General features: G+C 38.4%; 1 protein-coding gene across 5 annotated transcripts in view; it reads left to right on the top strand.

Moving 5' to 3' along the window:
* CLTC (clathrin heavy chain) overlaps positions 1 to 23,847 on the top strand; it is a 51,562-nt gene extending 27,715 nt beyond the window's left edge. For 3 of the 5 annotated variants that reach the window (XM_075264746.1, XM_075264747.1, XM_075264749.1), the window contains 30 exons: positions 723 to 884; positions 1,547 to 1,660; positions 1,854 to 2,027; positions 2,484 to 2,681; positions 3,885 to 4,085; positions 4,263 to 4,415; positions 4,525 to 4,647; positions 4,975 to 5,112; positions 5,191 to 5,355; positions 5,831 to 6,011; positions 7,675 to 7,838; positions 9,097 to 9,222; positions 10,124 to 10,266; positions 10,395 to 10,629; positions 10,750 to 10,872; positions 10,985 to 11,130; positions 11,241 to 11,424; positions 11,511 to 11,703; positions 12,866 to 13,023; positions 13,231 to 13,395; positions 13,490 to 13,597; positions 13,753 to 13,920; positions 14,009 to 14,158; positions 14,391 to 14,522; positions 14,646 to 14,756; positions 14,865 to 15,035; positions 15,982 to 16,203; positions 18,596 to 18,616; positions 21,717 to 21,792; positions 22,572 to 23,847. In XM_075264746.1, coding sequence (XP_075120847.1) covers positions 723 to 884; positions 1,547 to 1,660; positions 1,854 to 2,027; positions 2,484 to 2,681; positions 3,885 to 4,085; positions 4,263 to 4,415; positions 4,525 to 4,647; positions 4,975 to 5,112; positions 5,191 to 5,355; positions 5,831 to 6,011; positions 7,675 to 7,838; positions 9,097 to 9,222; positions 10,124 to 10,266; positions 10,395 to 10,629; positions 10,750 to 10,872; positions 10,985 to 11,130; positions 11,241 to 11,424; positions 11,511 to 11,703; positions 12,866 to 13,023; positions 13,231 to 13,395; positions 13,490 to 13,597; positions 13,753 to 13,920; positions 14,009 to 14,158; positions 14,391 to 14,522; positions 14,646 to 14,756; positions 14,865 to 15,035; positions 15,982 to 16,203; positions 18,596 to 18,616; positions 21,717 to 21,792; positions 22,572 to 22,699 — 4,533 coding nt within the window. In that variant the 3' untranslated portion in view covers positions 22,700 to 23,847. The remainder of the gene's footprint in view (positions 1 to 722; positions 885 to 1,546; positions 1,661 to 1,853; positions 2,028 to 2,483; positions 2,682 to 3,884; positions 4,086 to 4,262; positions 4,416 to 4,524; positions 4,648 to 4,974; positions 5,113 to 5,190; positions 5,356 to 5,830; positions 6,012 to 7,674; positions 7,839 to 9,096; positions 9,223 to 10,123; positions 10,267 to 10,394; positions 10,630 to 10,749; positions 10,873 to 10,984; positions 11,131 to 11,240; positions 11,425 to 11,510; positions 11,704 to 12,865; positions 13,024 to 13,230; positions 13,396 to 13,489; positions 13,598 to 13,752; positions 13,921 to 14,008; positions 14,159 to 14,390; positions 14,523 to 14,645; positions 14,757 to 14,864; positions 15,036 to 15,981; positions 16,204 to 18,595; positions 18,617 to 21,716; positions 21,793 to 22,571) is intronic. The other 2 variants (XM_075264748.1, XM_075264750.1) reach the window with 1 other exon arrangement.
* Positions 23,848 to 24,394: the final 547 nt, after the last annotated feature.

Raw genomic sequence — 24,394 nt, forward strand, 5'->3', positions numbered from 1 at the left:
CAAAAGCCTGTCTGATAGAATGACTCATCCTCTAATGCAGTGATGTTGGTGTAGAATCATCTGCACTTCAAAGCTAGGCACTCCATATTATATGTTAAAGGATTGTTCTGGATGCAAAAAAAAAATGACTGCAGAAATGATAAAATATCAGAATACTTTTACTGGTAAATTTCATGCTGCAGCAGTCATACCTGATGGTCTTGTTGACAGTGATAGCATGCTATATGAATGCACACATGGCTTCTGCAGCCAGTCGCTGACCTCAGTGGTGATATATGCATGTACGGCATGTCATCTTTGTAGACTTGTCAGACCGGCAGGGGATGTCCAAGGTGAGAGTGTATTTTGTGTTTTGTTTTCTTTTTATAGATACACACACACTTGCAACCTTTTTATATGCATATATGTGCATATGATAACTTAAATTTGCATTAAAAAAAAATCAGACTTCAAGAAACGCTTGATTTGAGCATGGTCTCATGATATACAGCACAAGTTTACTAGCCTTACTGTGAAAATCTGTCTGCAATTGCATGGATTTTGACTTTATGGCAAATCTCTACAATTGTTCCCATTGTTTATCCCTGTTCTGACTTTACAATCTACTTTGATTACTTTCATATCCATGTAATACTGTAAATCTCTTTTCAGCTTTGTGATATTATTTGATCATTTTCATGCCTTACTTTAATAAACTGACCTATTTGAATTATTTTACATAGCAAAACCGTGTTGTTGGAGCAATGCAGCTCTACTCTGTGGACAGGAAAGTGTCTCAACCCATTGAGGGCCATGCAGCCAGCTTCGCCCAGTTTAAAATGGAAGGGAATGCTGAAGAGTCAACGTTGTTCTGCTTTGCAGTAAGAGGCCAGGCTGGTGGAAAGGTAAAGACACAGCAGTGAATTTGTTGATAAGCTTTGTCACTTCTATGCCAACCTGTAGTACCATTCACAGCATGAGGAAAAAAATAAGGACAAAAGGAATAGTTTGCTTGACTAAAATTGTTACACTTGTATACTTGAGAAATCAGAATCATAAAAATAACTATGTAACAATATAAAGGAATACAAGAACACTATTACATGAGTATTCACCATGTATCACTGTTGCCTTTATCCAATTACATGCACCATATTTGTACTGGGACGTAGCTCAGTGTGTGTGTGTCTACATGACCTCATAGCAGTGGCTATTACAGCTATACCTGTAAGCTCTATAACTTACTGCGGAATTTAGTTTTCAACCATCTTTTGGTTTGTGTAAATTTTGGTTCAGGTGAACAAAATAATTTGTTTTCCTCTTTACCACTAGCTATAAATACATTGCAGTTTTGTTCAGATACTGCATAAAGCATGTATTTTTATATATTTTTTAAACACGTTTTGTGTTTTGTTTTGTTTTTTTAAATCTATTCTTGAAACAAGAAAAAAAACCTGATATCACATAGTCCCTGAACAAGTTTGCGCTCCTGTTTTACTTAGTTTAATAATGCAGTGACTGTTAGAACATCTTTGTATGTGCCTTGTTCATTTCTTTTGCCTTTTAGTTGCATATCATAGAAGTTGGAACACCACCCACTGGTAACCAGCCTTTCCCAAAGAAGGCAGTGGATGTTTTCTTTCCACCAGAAGCCCAGAATGACTTTCCTGTTGCAATGCAGGTATACTAATATTACTGTAAACTATAGATATGATTCTTGGTTTGACTTCTAAATATTGACTCCTAGCGGCAGCCCAAAGGCCTGCTAGTTGTAAATCTTGTTGTATTGCTTTTTATTGGTACATACAATAACTGTGTCGTTTGTGCTATAATCACCTCACCTTTTTTTAATTTTGCTTTTATTCTCTCAATAGATCAGTGGAAAACATGATGTTGTCTTCTTAATAACAAAATATGGTTACATTCATCTATATGACCTTGAAACTGGTACCTGCATTTATATGAACAGGATTAGTGGAGAGACCATATTTGTCACTGCACCACATGAAGCCACTGCTGGAATTATTGGAGTGAACAGAAAGGGCCAGGTAATTCATAGCAAATTCTGTTTTAAGTTACTGTGTGGTGCCACGTTAGGTAAGTGGCCATTTACTCCAAAGTGCATTGACTTGCCGCTGTCCTAACTCTTACCACGCTCCTAGTTGATAGTTCCCCCTTGCACCATAGGTTTATTATTGCACCACATAGGCCTTTATTTTTAGGTGTGTATGGTATTTTGTATATGTTATGTACCCACATGAATAATTTTAGATTGCTAGGTAAAACTCAAGACTTTTTTTTTTTTTTTTAATAATTTGGTCACATATAGGCATGCTTTTCTTAGCTAACAAATGCTCATGTCTTTAATCAGCAATTTTGAATGGAAGCATTCCAACTTTTGTAGTTAGTTTGATTGTATTCTCCTATATCATCTTGATCTGTAGATGAACGATCAGTGAATGACAGCAGTTGATACATTTGCTTGTCTTTTTTCCCCCTCTTAGGTTCTATCTGTTTGTGTTGAAGAAGAAAATATCATACCATACATCACAAATGTCCTGCAAAACCCAGATCTCGCCCTGCGCATGGCTGTACGCAACAATCTTGCTGGAGCAGAGGAACTATTTGCACGCAAATTTAATGCTCTGTTTGCCCAGGGGAATTATTCCGAGGCAGCAAAGGTTGCTGCAAATGCACCAAAGGTTAGCAGCTGTTCACTTCTTAATCTATTACTGCATAGCTCTAAAGGCCATGATCCCTTGGGCTTTCCTCCATCATAAATAGCTTGACTCCGAATATACTATTGGTCAGCATTTGGCCAGCAGAGATCTAAAAAGTCACATCCCTTAAAAGGATCGTATCAGTCACACAATTTTTTGTAGGTACCACGTTGGAATAGCCTTAAGAAAGGCTATTCTTCTACTGCCTTTCGTCGTCTTCTCTGTGCTGCCGTTCGCCTACAATCCCGGTTTTTCTCAGTATGTAAATGAGCTCTCTCGCAGCACTGGGAGCGGGCCCCAGCGCTCAGACATCATTGGGGGCATCCCCAGTGCTGCAAGAGAACTCTCTCCAGCGCCGCCTCCTCCTCTTCTTCAGCAGAGTCATCTTCAGCCTCCTTCTTCCGGCGGTGGCTTGTAACTTTTAAGGCCTTCGGCCCACAGACCATGAGAAAATGGCTGCTTGCACAGTATTGGAAGCGGCCATTTTCTCGTGGCCTATGGTCATACGCAGTCTGCTCTGCCCGAGGCCTTAAAAGTTACAAGCCACCGTCGGAAGAAGAGGCTGAAGATGACACTGCTGAAGAAAAGGCAGCGGTGCTGGCGAGAGTTCTCTTGCAGCATTGGGGACGCCCCCAATGCAGTCTGAGTGCTGGGACCCGCCCCCAGTGCTGTGAGAGAGCTCATTTACATACCGACAAGAACTGGGATTGTAGGCGAACGGCGGCGCAGAGAAGACAACGAAAAGTAGGAGAAGAATAGCCTTTCTTAAGACTGTTCCGATGTGGTACCTACAAAATTGTCTGATAGGATCCCTTTAAAAGAAGTTGTAATTGTGAAAAGCCTTTGGAGGATTACAAGTTGAATAGTTATTTACAAGAGGGTTTTGTAAACCTAATGTAACACATGAAAGTGAAACCAGTTTGCCAAAAGCAACTACAGACTATATTGTGTGGAACGTTTGGGGCTTCACCCTTTACTTTATGAATAGATAATGTGAATGACCTAAAACCAGCAGTAGAATAGACCACATGTAAAGTTTATGCTGGAAAAATCTTTTGTTTGGCGCTTGTGTTATTATAATGGATTTTTGATGTAGGAAAAGATGCTTAGGGTTGATTTCATCTTTGCAGTGTTAGTCGTTTTTTATTTTTTTCTGTGTTTGATAGTTTATCCATTTTCCTGCAGGGTATTCTTCGTACACCAGAAACAATAAGACGCTTTCAAAGTGTTCCTGCACAGCCCGGTCAGACCTCACCACTTCTCCAGTATTTCGGCATTCTCTTGGACCAGGGACAGCTAAATAAATTTGAGTCTCTGGAATTATGTAGACCTGTACTGCAGCAGGGTCGCAAGCAACTTCTCGAGAAGTGGCTCAAAGAGGACAAGGTATATCAAAGGCTGTGATGTCAGAGCCATTGATTTATATTCTGTGCTAAAACTCATCCTTTCTTTTGTGTAGTTTTCTGTATATAAAAGAATTACATTTGTCATTCTACTTGCCTTCAAAATATATATTTGGTTCATCATCCAAAAAATTTTTTTCTTTTTTTTTTTCTTTATCAGCTGGAGTGCTCAGAGGAGCTTGGAGATCTTGTAAAGTCTGTAGACCCTACTTTAGCATTGAGTGTCTACTTGAGGGCTAATGTTCCTAACAAGGTTATTCAGTGTTTCGCAGAAACTGGACAGGTTCAGAAGATTGTCCTGTATGCTAAAAAGGTATGATAATATTCGTTTGATTCTTTCTCTTCTATATATGTACTATGTATTTTGTTCACATTGAATTAGTGTAATGTGTAAGTTAACAGCTTTTGCTTGTATGATACAGGTTGGATACACCCCTGATTGGATTTTCCTGCTGAGAAATGTCATGAGAATTAACCCAGATCAAGGCCAGCAATTTGCACAAATGTTAGTTCAGGATGAGGAGCCACTTGCTGATATCACACAGGTAAAGGAAATTGATGAGGAATTTGTGCTTTTGCCTCTTCATAAGTGCCAAGATATACACACACATGCCAGTTTTCGAATGTAAAGAGAATAGCTATGGCTGTGCCTGGTGTTAGTTGTTTGGGGTTTGTTTGTTTTTTTGTGTTTTTTTTTTTTTTTTTTTTTTTTTTTTTTATATATATAAAAGTCTAGGCCACAGCGCTATCTGATATTGAATACCTGGCATAATGAATTACACCCTGTAGCCTTTTTTTTTTTTTTTTTTTTTAACAAAGTCTTACGTTTGGTCAGGATACTTTGCAGCATTAACATTGTAATATTTCCTCAGATTGTGGATGTGTTTATGGAATACAACCTTATCCAGCAGTGCACTGCTTTTCTACTGGATGCACTGAAGAATAACCGTCCCAGCGAGGGTCCCTTGCAAACCCGCTTGCTTGAAATGAATCTTATGCATGCTCCTCAGGTAAGACTGACTTATATTTTGTGGAATGAATTACAAGCTCATAACTGGTATGAGTCTAATTTGTCTCTTTCCATGTAGGTAGCAGATGCTATCTTGGGCAACCAAATGTTTACACACTATGATCGTGCTCACATTGCCCAACTTTGTGAGAAAGCTGGTCTGCTGCAAAGAGCTCTAGAACATTTCACAGATCTATATGACATAAAGCGAGCTGTGGTTCACACTCATCTTCTCAATCCAGAGGTAAGTAATGCATCTTATTTTGTCAGCTCTCATTAATAATATTTTAGCTAATTATTCCCATAAAATTATAGGAAGTTGCCAATGTTAAAAAGTTATCTAGACTTCCTTATTTATTTAGTAAGAATAAATGGGATTTTCAATTACAAGTTTAAAAAAAAAACAACCCAAAAACCCTCTTTACTCCAGGTTGTCCAGAGTTCTCATTACTACTGCATATAAATATTATAAGGGCTAGTTCACACAGAATTTTTTTTGGCAGTGGATTTTGAAACAGAATCTACCTCCAAAATCCGCCTGCCAAAACGGCTCCCATTGACTTCAATAGGTGCCACTCGCTCTTTTTTCTGCTAGCTAGTAAATGACCTATCTTGCCGCGGATTCCGGCATGTATGAATTTGGTAGCATGTCTGAATTGGTGTAAACTTGCTGATTTTAACTAATTTCATTTTTTTTTTTTTTTTTTTCCCCCCTCCAGTGGCTTGTTAATTATTTTGGCTCTCTATCTGTGGAAGACTCTCTTGAGTGCTTGCGTGCAATGCTTTCTGCAAACATCCGTCAAAACCTGCAGATATGTGTACAAGTAGCCTCCAAATACCACGAGCAGCTTTCTACCCAGTCTCTCATTGAACTGTTTGAATCATTTAAGAGTTTTGAAGGTGAGTTGAGAATGAAAAGTAACTTCACCTAAAAACAAATCAAATGCAATCCATTCTAGAAGTTATTAGAAATATTTAAAGAAGATTCTTTGGGAACTTTTTTCTGTTTTTTGAACTTTGCTTGTGAGCAGGTTATATGATTTCTATTCTATAAATTAACTTTTTTTTTTTTTTTGTGAAAACATCATTTTCCTTCGCTGTTCAAAAACATTATGTAGGATAGGGGTCACACGGTGGCTCAGTGGTTAGCACTGCAGCCTTGCAGCACTGGAGTCCTGATGTTCAAATCCCACCAAGGGCAAAAAACCATCTGCAAGGAGTTTGTATGTTCTCCCCGTGTTTGTATGGATTTCCATCCCATATTCCAAAGACATACTGATAGGGAAAAATGTACATTGTGAGCCCAATGGGGGGGCTCACAATCTACATTTCAGGAAAAAAAAAAAAAAAAATTTGTAGGATAATCCTGGATTCACGTCTTCGTTGGAGTTTCCATAGGAGACTTCCACGGATTCAGTCTAAAATCGGCGGAGAGAAGTCTTGCGAGGAGGACTTTTCTCTCCACTGGTTTGTATGAAAACTGGTGGTCCCCATTATAGTGTATGGATAACCACTTTTTAAGTGAACATGGTCTGTTGTTTGGGTCCACATGGGGACTCAAGATGGAGCCGCGAGTGCTAGTGTGAACCTAGCATAATACCTTCAGTAGACATATTAATCACTTAAATTTGATACCTCTTTGAAAGCTAACCAAAGAGACTAACTTATGTTTACATAAAGAGCAACAATATTTCTGGACTATTACATAGCTTCTGATTTGCATTTTTCTGAGTAACAATGTATGAGGCTTATTTTTTTGTCATTGCTATACAGTACTCATCTGCAATTATGAATTTGTTTAAGCTATTGTATCCTGTAAATGCCAAACCAAATACAGATGTAGAAAAGTTAATCTGAACTTCTGCAATTGGATAAACTGCTGCAGACTGATATCTTACCAAGAGACAACGAAAATCAATGAAAAGTGAAGTGAAAATGAAAAGGACATTTGTTGTCTTTTGTGATGATATTTCATACTGCAGCAGTTTAACCAAGTTAAGAATTTTCAAATGCCCCAGAATTTTCAAGTTAACTTTTCTACATCTGTATGTGGTTTGCCATTTACAGGGATTGTCTCCAATTATACAAATAAATGTAAATTAACTGAGGACATGGTGTTCTCAAAGTCTGAAATCTTTTTATTCCATCTTTGCAAGTCTTTGGATAAAACATAAATTTGCAGTTCTCAAGACTTGTATTCAAGTGAATATATGAAAATTAAGAAATGCTTCCCTGTCCACTTATAAGCCTGACACTATATTTACACTAGTGTTCAGCTTTCAGTTCTTCAGTTCCGCTTGGAGACCCAAAAAACGAAACGCTAATCTGCTTAAAAAAAACTATTATGGGGTCTGCCGGGTTTCTGCCCAGAAAATGCAGGAAAGAAAAGTCCTACTTGTAGCGAAGATCAAAAGGAGGAGATGAGCTTAAGTGGAGATGGAAACATTTATGAAAGTTTATAGCTGGAGATATACTTAATCTTTATTGATATAAACTATATGTAAATTATTTTTCATAAATTCTGCTGCAATGTGAACTGTTTCATTAATTGTTGTTTCTTTAGGGCTGTTTTATTTCCTGGGCTCTATTGTTAACTTCAGCCAGGATCCTGACGTCCACTTCAAGTACATTCAAGCAGCTTGCAAAACTGGCCAGATAAAAGAAGTTGAGAGAATTTGCAGAGAGAGCAACTGTTATGATCCGGAACGTGTGAAAAACTTCCTTAAGGTAATTGAAATTGAATTGATCTTTAGGTATTTTGTCCATAAACCTCCGCTGAGTGGTTTTATTCTAAGTATGTCGAACACTATAAAATGATTTAGTCATTTCTAATTTACACTTCATAGTAATTTAAAGTATTCTTGAAATATGCTTCTCCTTTCAAAATTTTAATTTTAGTTTTTATATTTTTGGAAAATAGCCGTTTAAAGGCTGTATCCTACTCCCCTAAAAAAAAACAAGTTCAAACCTAGAATGCGTATAAAATAAAACAATGTGAAACCCATACACATTAGTTATCCCTGCGTCCGAAAACGCCTGGTCTACAAACTCTTTTCACATACGGTGAATGCTGTAGCGAGGAAAAAAAATATAAAGTTCTTTCGCTGTTTCACCACTGATAAAAATTTGAATAGAAAGTGATCAAAGCGATCGACATTCCCCAAAATGGTATAATTAAAGAGTACACCTGGCCCCACAAAAAGACACCCTAGGCATCTTCGTGTACGGAAACAGAAAAAGATTACAGGTGTAAGGGGCAAAATCAATAATAAAGTTACACTTCCCCTTAACCTCTGAAGGTTAATGCCAGTTGGATCAGACGTTACTTCCATCTTCGGACATACAAGTACAGGAGCCAGACTGCAGGTTCTGGAGCTAACGTGACCTATTAGAATTGCAATATATGTTTAGTTGCGTTTTATTCATTTACTTAATGCTTGAAATGCCATGAAAAGTTTTAGATGTAGTACCCCGTATCGACCCATTTTAATGTATTTAAAGCTTTTCCTGATGGAAGTTATTATTTTTTGTGCTTTTCCTATTTTCTGTGGAATGAGCAGGACATGTACAAGGTAAATCTTATATGGGTCTCCCCACTGTACTTTTTTTGGTGTAATTGTGTATGTAGGCTTGTCATGTAAAGAAGGGACATTTTTAAGGTTTCCTCTGTTTTATGGAAATTAAGTTCATTACCTTAGAATGCTTTTGTGACGCACGCAGGACCTTAGTGAATATGGTTCTACTATCAGTATGAGTGAAATGTGTCTAAAGTACACACACACACTCCTATCTGATATTAATGACAGATTAGAATGGCATGTATCAGTGTCAGAACCCTTATATTTTGCCAAACTATCCGTTCAGATACCTATTTACCGATTACCTTGCATTTATAGTATACTGCTAAAATGTTATTATTTGGATAGCTAGTGATAATGCTGATTTCTACTTCTTTACATGTCTCTTGTTTTATGCGTTGTTGCAGGAAGCCAAACTTACAGACCAGCTGCCACTCATAATTGTATGTGACCGCTTTGACTTTGTCCATGATCTTGTTCTGTATCTGTACAGAAATAATCTGCAGAAGTATATTGAAATTTATGTACAGAAGGTAAGTCATCAGTTTATATGACGTGTGTTTTGTTTTACTGAAAGGGAGCGTTCACACTACTGTCGGTGTCCGCTGCTAATGTTCGTTCAAAATCTTGTATGGACACTAGCATCGGACACTAGCTGTGTCCGTGACATTTTGCATTCATTTAAATGGAGATCGGGTGCGTTCTTTTACAGTCCGTGCCTGTCCTTAACTGTCTGTTCCCAAAGATGTCCGACTTTTCAAGCGGACAGAAAAAAACCTACGTGTCGGGTTTTGCTGTCCGCTTGACATAACATACATGTTTTTAACAGTTACTTTGGTTGCAGTAATAATTTGTCTTCCCATCTGTTCTATCTTGTAATAGAATAGTTCCACCCTTTTATTGTTGTTATTATTATTATTATTATTTATTTATATAGCACCAGTAATTCCATGGTGCTTTACATTTGGGGGATACATACAGTACACAAAATATACAGGTAGATATAATACTGACAGTGATCGGCTGGCACAGTGGGGTAGAGGGCCCTGCCCGCGAGGGCTTACAGTCTATACAATCTACCCTTCCTATTTCTACTTTGAAAGGCATAGCCTCATATACACAGTCCCTGTGCACATACTTGGCAATGGCATATGGACATCATAGAGGAGTGGTTCCACACTCAAGTGCCTCTGGAAGACTTGGTAGTCCATTTATTACATGGACAGCCATTCATTTGAATGGCTTGCATGTAATGCTACATGCAGGGAACTTGACAAGTCAGATTCAATTTCTCTGGAAAGAACAGCTGTTCAGTAGATACAGAAACGACACCCATCAGCTTTAATTTAATAAAATGTTGTCTTTTATTTTTATGTGCTACACTGTCCACTTTTGGGACTGATTTATTTTATTTATTTATTTATTTGCAATAAGGTTAACCCTAGCCGATTGCCTGTGGTTATTGGTGGCTTACTTGATGTAGACTGTTCTGAGGATGTGATCAAGAACCTTATCCTGGTGGTGAGGGGACAATTCTCTACTGATGAGCTTGTTGCTGAAGTTGAGAAAAGGAACCGGTAAGTGACCAACAAACATTCACTTAAGGCATGATGTGATACTTAAAATGAGCTTTTATTGGACCTTTTACACGATTGAACCATTATTATCCCCTAAAGAAGACTTATTTCTTTTTTCTTTTTTTAAGGTTAAAGTTGCTTCTACCATGGTTGGAGTCTAGGATCCACGAGGGCTGTGAAGAGCCAGCCACACACAATGCATTGGCAAAGATTTACATTGACAGTAATAACAACCCAGAGCGTTTCCTTCGTGAAAACCCATATTATGACAGCCGTGTTGTTGGAAAGTATTGTGAAAAGAGAGATCCTCATCTGGCATGTGTGGCATATGAGAGAGGACAGTGTGACCTGGAGCTTATCAATGTATGTGCTTCTCTACTTTTATGAACATTAAACCTTATGCAGTTTGTTTGTATCCTTTGTCAATTTTGTTTGATTTATTGAACTTGTTAAAGCTTCTTTATCTCATGCTTTTCTTTGCAGGTTTGCAATGAAAACTCACTTTTCAAAAGCCTGTCAAGATATCTGGTACGCCGTAAAGACCCTGAATTGTGGGCCAGTGTTTTGTTAGAAAGCAATCCATATAGAAGGCCTCTTATTGATCAGGTAGGTTCCACAACTTTTTAATGTGAGATATAGTAAATTCGTTGTTAGTTTGTTTGCACCGTGAGCTGTTTCTTTCCAAATAAAGCAGTTTGTTTTTTTTTATCATTTGCAGGTTGTGCAAACAGCATTGTCAGAAACTCAAGATCCAGAGGAAGTATCTGTTACTGTAAAAGCTTTCATGACTGCCGACCTTCCCAATGAACTCATTGAGCTATTGGAAAAGATTGTTTTGGATAATTCAGTTTTCAGTGAACACAGGTACAATCCAGACATAACAGGTGGCTTGTGCTACCAAATTGACTGTAAATGGTTTGCCAGTGAAATTTATAAGTGTCATCCAGTTTTAACTAGCTTATTTTCCTTTTTAGAAATCTACAGAATTTGCTAATCCTGACTGCTATTAAAGCTGATCGCACCAGGGTCATGGAATATATTAATCGGCTTGATAATTATGATGCTCCAGATATTGCAAATATTGCCATCAGTAATGAGCTGTATGAAGAAGCTTTTGCCATTTTTAGGAAATTTGATGTTAACACTTCTGCTATTCAAGTAAGACCAGACCTTTAATTTATCTTATTGTAACATTTGTCTTATCTGTTCCATTTTCTTTTAATAACATTTTCATGTGTTTTTAGGTTTTGATCGAGCACATTGGAAATCTGGACCGTGCATATGAATTTGCTGAACGCTGCAATGAACCAGCTGTTTGGAGCCAACTTGCAAAGGCTCAACTGCAAAAAGGAATGGTCAAGGAAGCAATTGACTCCTACATTAAAGCCGATGATCCTTCTTCTTACATGGAAGTTGTACAAGCTGCCAATGCTAGTGGTATGTTTGTGTTCATGCTTCGTAATACACCTCAGTGAAACCAGCTTAAGGCCTGGGCCCCACATTGTGAAATGCATTTTACAGTACCTGCAATGTGGATGGGATTCTTGCTAATACCATTCATACAGTGTAGAAAAAAAAAAATCCACAGTTGAAAAACTTTTTCAAAAATTCTCAATTATAACTGCTAAGGGTAAGTTCACACTACTGATACGCTGCCTGATTCTGAACGTTAAAACACGTTCAGAATCAGCGCGTATAAAGCAGTTCCCATTCATTTCAATTTGGAGCCGGCATAAGAGCGCGCCCCATTGAAATGAATGGGCTGCTTTTTTCACTACGAGCGCTCTCATTGAAGTGAATGGGAAGTGCTTGCGTGTACGGCTCGGAATGAGCAGAGCTAGCCATACACGCGAGCACTTCCCATTCACTTCAATGGGAGCGCTCATAGTGAAAAAAGCAGCCCATTCATTTCAATAGGGAGCACTCGTATGCCGGCTCCCATAGAAATGAATGGGAACTGCTTTATACGCGCTGATTCTGAACGTGTTTTAACATTCAGAATCAGGCAGCGTATCAGTAGTGTGAATTTACCCTAAGTCCGCAGAGGAAAACTCTGTGAAATTGCAATGTATAATACCGCAGGGAAAAAGCAAAAACGCAATGGTTTCTTTGTTTTTGTTTTGCTACATATGAAGTATAGCTACTGCACTGTGCATGCCAAGTACTGAAGAGGTTTAAGTGCTCACCTAAACGTTGCAGCCTCTTGATCTGATCAGCTTTTTTTTTTTTTTTTTTTTTTTTTTGGGGGGGGGGGGGGGGGGGGGGAATGTGTCGCTTAATTGTCATTAAGTGTCTGACAACCGTGGACTTAAGTCTTATTTAAAGTGAAAGGTCATCACACACTCTGCGCCTAAATGAAAAATTCCTCCCCAGTGTGTATACAAAATAATATAGTTAATGCACTTCCTACTTAGTGAGCCCATATGATGCAGCATGTTAAGGATGATGTTGCGCTGTAGAGCTAGGGATGTAATTGCGCTATACAGTTGAAGTAATATTCTCTATTACAACAGTTAGAAAACCTCAGCAGATGTTCACATTACTGGTTTTTTGTTTGTTTTTTTCATGTGATTTAATTTTTTATTTTTATTTTTTAAAGGAAATTGGGAAGAACTTGTTAAATACCTTCAGATGGCCCGGAAGAAGGCAAGAGAGTCATATGTGGAAACAGAACTCATCTTTGCCCTTGCTAAAACCAACCGTCTCACAGAACTAGAGGAATTTATTAATGGACCAAACAATGCTCATATTCAACAAGTAGGTTTTTATCTTTACACACTGAGAAGTTGCTTAATGTTGACTCCTAATTTGGGATAATACACACACACACACACACACACACACACACACACACACACACACACACTTTTCTTTCTTTTTTTTTTTTTTTAGCACATAGATCAGTACTTCATGTATAGAAATGTATACAACCAATTTATTTTACCATTCTTTTTCTCCTAATAGGTTGGTGATCGATGCTATGATGAAAAAATGTATGATGCTGCTAAGTTACTTTACAATAATGTTTCAAATTTTGGCCGTTTGGCATCCACATTAGTTCATCTGGGAGAGTATCAAGCTGCTGTGGATGGGGCAAGGAAAGCAAACAGCACTCGCACTTGGAAAGAGGTGAAATGCACATTATTTTATATTTATCGTAGGCTGATCTTTGGCAATTGAAGTCTTCCATTATAACAGTTTTCCTGCTTTTTTCTTGCACCAGGTTTGCTTTGCTTGTGTTGATGGTAAAGAGTTCCGACTTGCCCAAATGTGCGGCCTTCACATTGTGGTACATGCTGATGAGTTGGAGGAGCTAATAAACTATTATCAGGTAAATAGCGAGACATTCTTTGGCTTATTGTAAGTTAGTTAAAGCAAACTGGAGAAAAGGAGAGTTCCTCACCAAGGGGAAATTTAGAACTTTATTTGCTTGTGTAAGAGAAAATGTCTTCACCTGTATGTGTATATATTTTGCTTTTAATATAGGATCGTGGTTATTTTGAAGAGCTTATCACCATGCTTGAAGCAGCTCTAGGACTGGAGAGGGCACACATGGGCATGTTCACCGAGCTTGCCATTCTGTATTCTAAGTTCAAGCCCCAAAAAATGAGAGAGCACTTGGAGCTTTTCTGGTCCAGAGTCAACATTCCCAAGGTAAACCACATCATTGTAAATGTATTATCATATAGTTTAGTGTGTGTCTAAGACGAATGGCAGTTATATATGCACATTATTTTTACAGGTGCTCAGAGCAGCCGAGCAAGCTCATCTTTGGGCAGAGTTGGTGTTCCTTTATGATAAATATGAAGAGTATGATAATGCCATTATCACAATGATGAGCCACCCGACAGATGCCTGGAAGGAAGGGCAATTCAAAGACATTATCACAAAGGTAATACTTGGAATACTTTTACCTTCTGAAAACTCGTAGTTGTATTGCCATTGTTAGGCTCCCACAAAATAGACATTGCACAGAAAAGGGTTTTTGTAGGGGGATGGGGTTAATATATCCATTATAGTAGAGCATCTTGCATACTAAGCAAAAACTGACATTAATGGAAGTCTAAAAACAGAGATATTTAATGTTACTGATCTCAAATTTCCTTTTCTTTTTTTGTTTTAAGGTGGCCAATGTGGAGCTGTATTACAGAGCAATACAGTTCTATTTGGAGTTTAAGCCCCTCTTGCTGAATGACCTCCTGATGGTATTATCTCCCAGACTGGATCACACCCGTGCTGTCAACTATTTCAGCAAGGTGAGTTCAGAGAGTTTTTGGACTAATTGGTATACACATAATATCTGCTAATTCTGTATGGTATGTTAGTGTGTCTCCCATGCATTGATTATTTATAACGTACCATTTGTTTTCTTGTTTAAGGTGAAACAGCTTCCTCTTGTAAAACCATACCTCCGCTCCGTGCAAAATCATAACAATAAGTCTGTTAATGAGGCTCTTAACAACCTTTTCATAACAGAAGAGGATTACCAGGTAATATATTTGAAACGTGTCACTTTAAGGGTACATAGAAGTTCATTTACATAATGTCCTATTTTGTATCTATTGATCTTGTAAAAAGTAAACTTTCGCATGTTCTAGGCACTTCGTACATCCATAGATGCCTATGACAACTTTGACAACATATCCCTTGCTCAACGTTTGGAGAAGCATGAGCTTATTGAATTTAGAAGGATTGCAGCATACCTCTTCAAGGGTAACAACCGCTGGAAACAGAGTGTAGAGCTGTGCAAGAAAGACAGGCTCTATAAGGTATATATCCGAAGAATCTATCATCTATTCATAACTTTGTCCATTGGCATTGCAGACCCAGTGCTACTCGTATTACATTGTAAGGAGCATTAGCGCAGCCCAAATAGTATTCACATAAGATGAAATTTCCTTAAAAAGAATGTTCACATGGGGGAATTTGGAAAGGAAGTTGAAGTCTTTTCACCTCAAAGTCCTCTCTAAAAGCCAGCTCTATGGAACCCCTGGCAGAAAGCAGCTCCTGAGCCTCATCTTTCTGTTGCAGTCTTGTACACAGTTTAGCCTTATATACATAAGCTATGTCTTGCGGTTTCCTTGACAATTCTGTCATGGAAATCATGGTGGCAACATCATGTTGTGTTTTTCAGTGTGCTGAAATATGAAGTGTTCATCACTGCCTCCCATTAAAAACAATAGGAGACAGAATAGGGCTGTATTTAGTAGAGGTTTTTGAGATGTAAGGCTGCCTCAAATTCCTGTGTCTGAATATACCCTAAAGGGGTTAACGGCTTCTGATTACCTGTTCTTAGGATGTAGGCCATGAACATCAGATTGGTGGCGGTTTGACATTCCACTGATCTGCTGCTCTTAGCTGGTGCCAGAACTAAACCAGAGAATAGAGATAGAAGAACAGCTCATTTTTTCTGTGTAGTGGTCATAACAGCTCAACCACTGTTCAATTGAATGGCAATTGGAACTGAGCTACAATAGACTGGCCACTACACAGTAAATGCAACTGATGCACCTGTCCTAAACCTCTATGCCATCAATAACCCCCGGGGTGAATGGTAATTGATCAATAATTCAGTCATACGCTATAGCAGGTTCTCTTTTTGTTTGGTTTTAATATATTTATGCTTTCAATAAAAAAAAAAAAAAAATAGAAAACACAAATGACCAGTGTTCTTGTGAAGCTATAGGTTTTCATTTTGACAAATTTCTCTCCCAGGATGCCATGCAGTATGCCTCTGAATCCAAAGACACAGAACTGGCAGAGGAGCTTTTGCAATGGTTTTTGGTGGAAGGAAAAAGAGAGTGCTTTGCAGCTTGTCTCTTCACTTGTTATGACCTGCTGCGGCCAGATGTTGTCCTAGAAACTGCATGGAGGCACAATATTATGGACTTTGCCATGCCGTACTTCATTCAGGTCATGAGGGAATACTTAAGCAAGGTAAGAATAGCAAAAATGTGTTTTTTCTTTGATAAGAGCAGAAAGTCTATTCCAGTGTAATAAATAGAGACTATAGGAATGATCAAATACTACCCATGTAGGCTAGTGCACTTCTGGGGTAGACAAATGTATGTACTGTTATATGTACTTGTTGAATTTGCAACTTTGCTTTTGTCTAACAGGAGCAGACAACGAAACGTTGTAAAGTTTTGTTCAGAAAGATGTTTTGTGGGTTATTGTATTTTATAGTTGCAGTGTACCTGTATGACGATATGTACAAAAAAAATCATTACTATAATTTACCCCAATAATCCATCAACTAAAAAGTAGCTTTTCCATTCCCTCCCTCCCCCCCCCCTTTCCCCCCTTCCCACACACATGCCCATACCCACACAGGAAAGGTTGTACATGATAACTTAGAGTTCCCCTTTCCTTCTTTGTAACTCTGTGAAAGGGAAGTTGTATGGTGGCTAAAGGGATTGTCCCATTAAACACTTCTCCCCTAGTGTGTGATCTGTACTCCATTCGCTTCTGTGTAGCTGCCTGAGTTTGCAGTTCTGACAGCCCTAAAGCAGTGAATGGAGCACTAGGTGGATTTCTTAACTCGGAAATAGTATATATGGTACATGAAAACATATGATTGGAAGCTATTCAATATAAATGTTCATGATGGTTGTGCTTGCATGAAGCAATTGGAGACTATTGGTAGAGGTCTTGGACACTTATCAATTATACATGGGCGTAAAATGTTAGTGGAATATGTAATTAACATGAATACATCTATAAGATTTGGGAGCGTTGACCTTATTTCTGTGTTTGGACAGTCTGCTATCCTGTTAGCCCACCACCACAAGTTTAATAATAAGAGTTACCAAAGAATACAATGGGCTCAGGTCGATGGTTGATGGGCTCTTATATATTTACATAGCAACCAGCCATCAGTCACTCCTAGGAAGCGGCAATAGATTTGTAATTGTGACTCTGGCATATTCTTTAATAGGTACTATTAGCAAAGTCCCATAGTATTTTGTGCGGTGTTTGGGCTGTTAGTAGTCTTTCCTTCATTCTATATTGCCCCTAAACATGGAATCCCTGCAGTATTTTCTGATGAAGTTCATTGTTTCCTGTTTTTATTTAGTGCCATCATATACCACATTGCAGCATACAGTTTTTATTATGATGTTGTGTCAACAAGCTCCAGCCCAGTTAGTGCAGTCATTCATACCGGGAGGTTTTATGGTACACTGCTGCTTCTGAGAGTAGCACAGTCTGCAGTGCTGGCACACTCTTGGCAACAGCTAAGCATTGCTAACTGCTTTCTATAGTGGCTAATTTACTGTAGGTTCACACAAAGTACCAAAACAGACACATCTGGAGCCCGGTGGACCCCATTAACTGTAATAGGATCCATTGTGCATCTGTTCTTTTCATTTCAAATTAGCGTACAAAAAAAGTTGGTCTAGCATATTTCGGGTGTACACTGCAACAGAGACTCCAATGCAGATATGATTTTTTTTTTTTTTTTATTTATTTTGTTTGCGGGTATTAAGCCAGCACTGCAAGTAGTTTCTATTCAAAATTGCAGTGGATGTCTTATTGGGTAGTATACACTCTGCCGGTGGTTTTATACCAGACATATAGGTAAAATGTCCGCTCAGGATTTAACACAAGGTGATCTGCAAGATTTTCATGTATTAATGCCTGATTAATAACTTTACATTTGAAGCGGAGATTGACCATATCAGTGATTTTTAAAGGGATTTTCTCTGACTTCTCAGTTGTTAGGTGGTGACTCTTTCCAAAGTAGATTTTGCAGCTCAGTCCTCAAGCAGGGGGTCTCAGAAGACCATTGATGTGTGTGCTAGTTTAAACACAGTATACTTTGAGTCTATGTTTGTGACATCCTTGTATTCAACACAAGGGACACATCTGTTAAGTGCAGTTACTCAGTCTTTACTTATGTTTGAATACTAAACTAGCTACAATTTTGGAGAACCCCCTTTAATGTTGTGTTTCCACCTTCATTTGTTTTTGGTATCAAGCTGGTAAGATGATCTACTTACCTTCCACAATGCATTTCTATGGATGTTTGAAGGGACAATGTACCTATGCACCAGTCTGTTCTCTAATGCACCCACGCCATTTCTAACTGTATACTGCTAGCCTGTTTATTTCGATTTATGCATCAAATCCACTATGGAAACCCAGATACAATGACATCCATGCTTGTTACCTCTCCTTATCACATTTTCCTTTTATTTCTTTATTTTTGTATATTCTCTCTAACAGCCGCGGTTTAATTTATTTATTTTTTTCTTTGCTTATTCTTCCTTTTGTTATGCTCAATGTGAAATTTGATTTTCTAAGCTGCACCCTCTGAATTCCTTTGCAGGTTGATGCAATAAAGGAAAAGGTGAAAGTTGATTCTTGTTTTCCATCTTTAAACCTGGAAGACTAAGTCTAAAGAATCTGCATGCGTTTCCCACACCACCTCCTTTCTTTTACTACTACATTTACTACTTTTGCTGCTGCTGTCCTTTCTCCTTCCCTCTCCCAAAGAAACACTCACTAAAGCCTCTGCTAGCCTTTAAATACCAAACTAAAATAGTTAGAATTAGGTTGTTTTTTTAGTGTTTTGCTACTAATCGGCTAATCTCAGGAAGATGCAAGGTATTGGTTCACAGTTACTAATGTAAACCTGGTCATCAATCCTATAAATCTGGAGGATGAGATGTACATGTCATGTAGTTCCATCTCTCACCACCAGATGACACTCCTTTGCTAATAAATCTACCAAAAAACAAAGCATACCTCTTACGTGTATATGTAAGCGTTCAGAACCTGTGGAATGACCTGTTTAAAGATTTGCGCTTAAGATGCCTCATTATATGACTTCCCTTTTTTCTGACATTTTACATTCAAGAATCAATATTGTAATTTTTGTCAGTTTTCATAAAAGTAGCTCATATGTACATCCTTCAGATTTATCTGGTTTTATTATTTCTTAACTCTTAATACCAACTGTGATCCAGTTCTTGGTCTTTTTTTATTTTATTTTATTTTTCTTCTTAAACTGATTTTCTGACAGTAGCTAAAACTAAAGTCACAGAAGTGAATTCTCTTGTTGTGTTTTTTTTTCTACTCCCTTCTCACTGGTCCAGATCTTATGGTGTCAGTACATATTGCCCAAGTATATGTTTTTTGGGTCCCCCCCTCCCCTAATTTTTACCATGACGTGACTTTTTTTCTAACATCTGAAAATGACCTACTTTAGCTGCTAGTGGCTAGAAGATGGCGGTTCTTGTTCTGCAGTTGGGTTTTAGTGTAAATCATTTGTTCTAAGTTTGACCCCCTCCCTTCCTTTTTAAACGTTTTTAGGGGCTTGATAACACTATAGTTCAAAATGTCTTTGGCAAATGGGCTGACACCATAGGAAGAGTCTAGTGGACTCTGGAAAATACAGCAGGAGAATGTCCTTCTGTGTCTGACCTTTGAGAGGAATCGAGTGTGAGTGTGTGTTTGTGTGAAAACAAACCAGGTAATTGAACTGCAGTAGTGTCGCACTATTGAAGAACAGCATGAGTCTTACAGCCTTTGCAAGTGCATCACCATGTTTTACAGACGATAGAGCAAGCATTGCTGCTGGCTGTGTTTGTCAGGAGCCTGTATGGCAACCTCCATTTTCAGAATCCACTCCTTGCTTCAGTTCTGTTGCCGTTTCTTTTCATGCACACGTTCAACACTTAACACGCAAATGGCGTTCAATGCATGTTTCCAGAGGAGTTTTTTTATTTATTTTTTTGCAATGTGCTGCTGCTTCAGTGGAAAAGCCTTTCATAGCAGTTCTGATTTGATGTTTACATGGATGACACGAGGTGCGAGATCAGAGTAGACAGAGCAGTGGCATCCCTGTAAGCACACATGGTTGCAGTCCTATGCGTTTATACTTTTCCCCTACAATTACTGCTAGTTTAGTAAGTGGCCGTCTGGGAGTCGGAATGGGCTACAGGAGTGTAACCTAGATTTATGGACTGTGTTTTAATGTCTCTGTAAAGATGCTTATTTAGTAATAGTGTTGTTTTTTTTGTTTTTGGTTTTTTTATTTGCCTTTGCAACCAGTTTGGGGAAAGAAAAACAAAAACATGAAAGATCTTTAAAAGTTCTGAACTGTGCTGAAAAAAAATAAATCAAAGTTAAACCATGGAAACAAAGAAGAGAACATAGCATCAATAGTCACAATTGTACTATTCTGTCTGCGTGGATTGCTTTTTGTATTGTTTATGACTAGCAATATGTCTGTATTTAAGACTCCCATTTCCATAAGGTAATAGGCAAAGCCCTTATTCCATAGGCAGGCAAGGAGCATGTGGAAAAGGTCGCACCTCCGTTTGCATTGTCTGCTAAACCGCCCATTGTGTTCCAGGTATAGAAGTAGATTGTTTTGGCATTGTTGGGGCTGATTTTGTTTTGCCTTCCCATAGTTTGGCCATGGTGGTTCAATGGCATGATTAACACCGTAACACTGTACATAATTGCATGTGTGGCATTGCTTCGGCTGCGTCAAGAGCAGGACCACATGCACAAATTGTTTAGGTGGTGTCTTCCAGGCTGTCATGTCTATAAGTCTTCAGTACTCCTGTTCTGACAGGAGAGTCAGGCATCTAGGAAGAGAGTCGAAATCCCAACGTACCACGTCCTTACCGACCTCCAAAACGAAGGCCCTGTATATTAACACTTAATGTGAATTTGTATCTGGCCACTTTGCTGTCTTAGCTTCATATTGTGGATCACAGAGGAGAACATGTGAGGGATGATCAGACAGAATGAAGATTGTTGGCTATAAAGGAGGTCAGGGGACATTTTTATACCTCTCTACATCACACATTTGTTTTAACTCTTTCTGTATCTTGATATTTGGTGTTACACATTGAGACTGGAACTAACGTGAATGACCTGCATGCTAATTTAAGCAATGCTTGAATTTTACTTCTTGCAAGCTATAAGGATGTGCATTCTTGTAACCTCATGTCTTACACACAGTAGACCCCAATGCAAACTTGAGACATAGAAGTCATAAAAACTGTTTTAAAGAATTGTTTTGGAGCAAATGTGTACACCTGTTGTAAGTTAGAGCTTTGATCATGTTCCCTATGATGTTATTGCTTCACTTTAAGGTTCTATTACCTGAACATATCTCGCTTGGTCATATCCACTGACTGGTTTTGTCTACATTATATAGAATACCGATAAGCACACAATAACTATGTATGTTAGTATATCTGTTTATCTAATGTGCAAAGTCACTACTCATACTAAATCCATATGTTGCCTAATGTAGCTGCAGTTTGTGAGTGGCAGAACGTGTAGCCTTTGTCCATTTATAAAAAAAAAAATAATAATCTTTCTAAATATTAAGGCTTTTCCACGTTTTAGTTTTGATCATGTAGGAACCTCAGTGACTTATTGTATGCTGATCATGTAGTTGATGCGATTTCCTGTTCTCTGTTTTGAAGGTTGACAAACTGGATGCCTCTGAATCCCTCAGAAAAGAGGAGGAACAAGCTACAGAAACGCAGCCTATTGTCTATGGTAAGTTTTATGATGTAACTATTTGTATGAGCTCTCCACATGAGATCTATTCATAACAACAGAGTCCTCCTGGTTCCCATTCTATTCTATTCTATAAGCTTTATTTTGGGGTGGTTAAGCAAGGCCATGGACTGTTATACAGCAGTGCAGTTGTCATTGTCCGCCTCTGAACTAGACTAGGTAATTCTGTTATACTTTAAACTAGTTACATTTGTCCCCACTGTTTTAAAGGTTTCTCCTATAATGGTCATTTTATCCCCTATCCCAGGTTATTTGAGAATTTAATTGCTGGTGGTCCCACCAGTCACTAGTGTAGAGGTCTTGGGTTCCCCCTTCCTCTTCATTGCATGACTGCTGGGAGGAGTTTGGAGTCCAAGTGAATGTTGTGCAGTGCCATTCATTATCCAAGGCAGATGGCTCTACACTCCACTATCTGTCAGTCCTATGGACTTAGAGTGGCACTGCACATGGTCTACTACCACTCCTTTCAAAGTCTTGCTTACTGGGGTAAGGCTGTGAAGCTGGGGGGTTCAAAACAGCCATTCTGGTGACTGGGGAGGGTGGGGTGGAAAGCAATCCAGATATTTTATCATTTTGTGGGTAAGTGATGTACTTTGTGTGACCTTGTCTTAAGTTGAGCACTTGATGCCAAATCAGCAGATCTTCAGTTCTTTTTGTACTGAAGAAATTATTTTTGTTTGGCAAAAAAAAAAAAAATCTTTGGTTTGGTGCATTTTGATAATTTATGATTTAATGCTCTTTTCTTATGTTTTCTTTAGGTCAGCCCCAGTTGATGCTGACAGCAGGACCCAGTGTTCCAGTACCTCCTCAAGCTGCGTTTGGCTATGGTTATACTGCACCCCCCACCTATGGGCAACCCCAACCAGGATTTGGTTATAGCATGTAAAAGAAAAGGGTTTGAATCTCTGAACCCTGGGCTATTTTCTTACTGAAACTCCACCGTCCCTCTTCCGCCTACTGTCCCATAGCAGGGAAAAGCTGCAAAAATTGGCTCCATATTCTTTAATCCTTGTTTCATGAAGGACAATTTATTTTTTACAGTGTATTTGGATCACTCTTCCCTTAATTATTTTTCTTCACATTCCATAATCTAAAAAAAAATCACAGTCTTCTATGTCTGTTGCTTTATTTTAAGCAGGCTTTTTTTTTTTTATTTTGGCTTAGTGGTTTGTTTGTGGTTTTTGTTTGTGTTCCCCCCCCCCCTCTTTGTTTTTGTTCTTTTGTTTTAACGAGAGTTGCTTCTAACCCCTCCATTAGTTGGGACGTCATATGGTGTAGCAGCTGTTAGAGAGGTTAATACAACTCTCACCCCTTACAGGACTTGCAATACATGACCTAAAACAAAATAAATTGTAGACACTGTCTGGTAGCGAAGGGGTTAACAATGCTAACAGTCTGTTGTGAAGAATCTGATTTGCACTCTTAGTGTTAGAAAAGTTAATATTGACTCAGAATTGATGTATGTAAGCAGCTTATGTACTGTCTTATCTAAATGCATATAAATCTACTTGTATATTCTGAAGAAAAAAAGAAAATGTTTCTATTTCCACATGCAAGACTGCCGATGACAAAAGAACACTAATCTACATATTCTATACCACTTTTGTTGTGACTCTTGTTAATTTTAGCAACATACAAGACAACTCTGCGTAAAAGAAAAAAACATCAGTCACGTAAGGGAATATTCAGTTGCGCATATAGATAATGCTAGTGTGTGTAGCTCACTCCATGATGAACAGATGGCCCTATGTCGTGCTGTATCCTGTGCTTTTTTTGTGGGACCATTTCATTCAGGAACAAAGAAGGCACCATAATTCCAGTCTGTGTACCCCTCTCCTGCTCCCTGAGGTTTGTGTATGTTGGGTATTGTGGTGTTCTTAGGTCACTGTTTTGAGTGTACAGAGGAGAGACTTTAAGCAACAACAACTATAAATGCTGTTCGGTTTTGTTTGTGCAATTTGAGATGACAGATTTAAAAGAAAAAAAATACGTAAATGAAATAAAAATACTGAACTGTGGACATATTATACAATATGCGTTCTGATTTTTGTCTTTATTTCATTCCTCTACACGTTCTATACTCAGACTGGTTCTGCCCACTGCTGAAATCTATAAAACGTGAAATCCCTCAGCCTCTTTACCTTTTTAATAACATGGATTTTTAAAGGCCATGTTTGTATGTTTCCATGTATCTGTTCTACACCCTGGCAATAAGCAAGACCCTTCCTATGTGGTGGCGATCATATATAGTCGTCATCTTATCGTTACAGTGAAGGTGGATGTAAGTCACACAGGGTCACCACACATGAAGGAGACCACATAGCTTCTCCACTCCCACTGTTTCTGCATGTCATTGACTATGCCCTGGGAAGGCGCTGTGGGTCATCCGCTGACTTAGGTTTTAATGTCTTTGTGGCTGCTGAAAAGTAAATCCTTGAACAGTTATGAACATTGGGTTGTATGTTACCACCACAGTGGATCAGCTAATCTGGAGAGGGAAGTCATTTTAAAATATCCTATTGTTCAATTGACTTCAGATTATACATAAGTTAACTAATGTATCCCCCGATACCTGCCACCT

This window comes from Leptodactylus fuscus, chromosome 2, assembly GCF_031893055.1.
Source record: "Leptodactylus fuscus isolate aLepFus1 chromosome 2, aLepFus1.hap2, whole genome shotgun sequence".
Lineage (NCBI taxonomy): Eukaryota > Metazoa > Chordata > Amphibia > Anura > Leptodactylidae > Leptodactylus > Leptodactylus fuscus.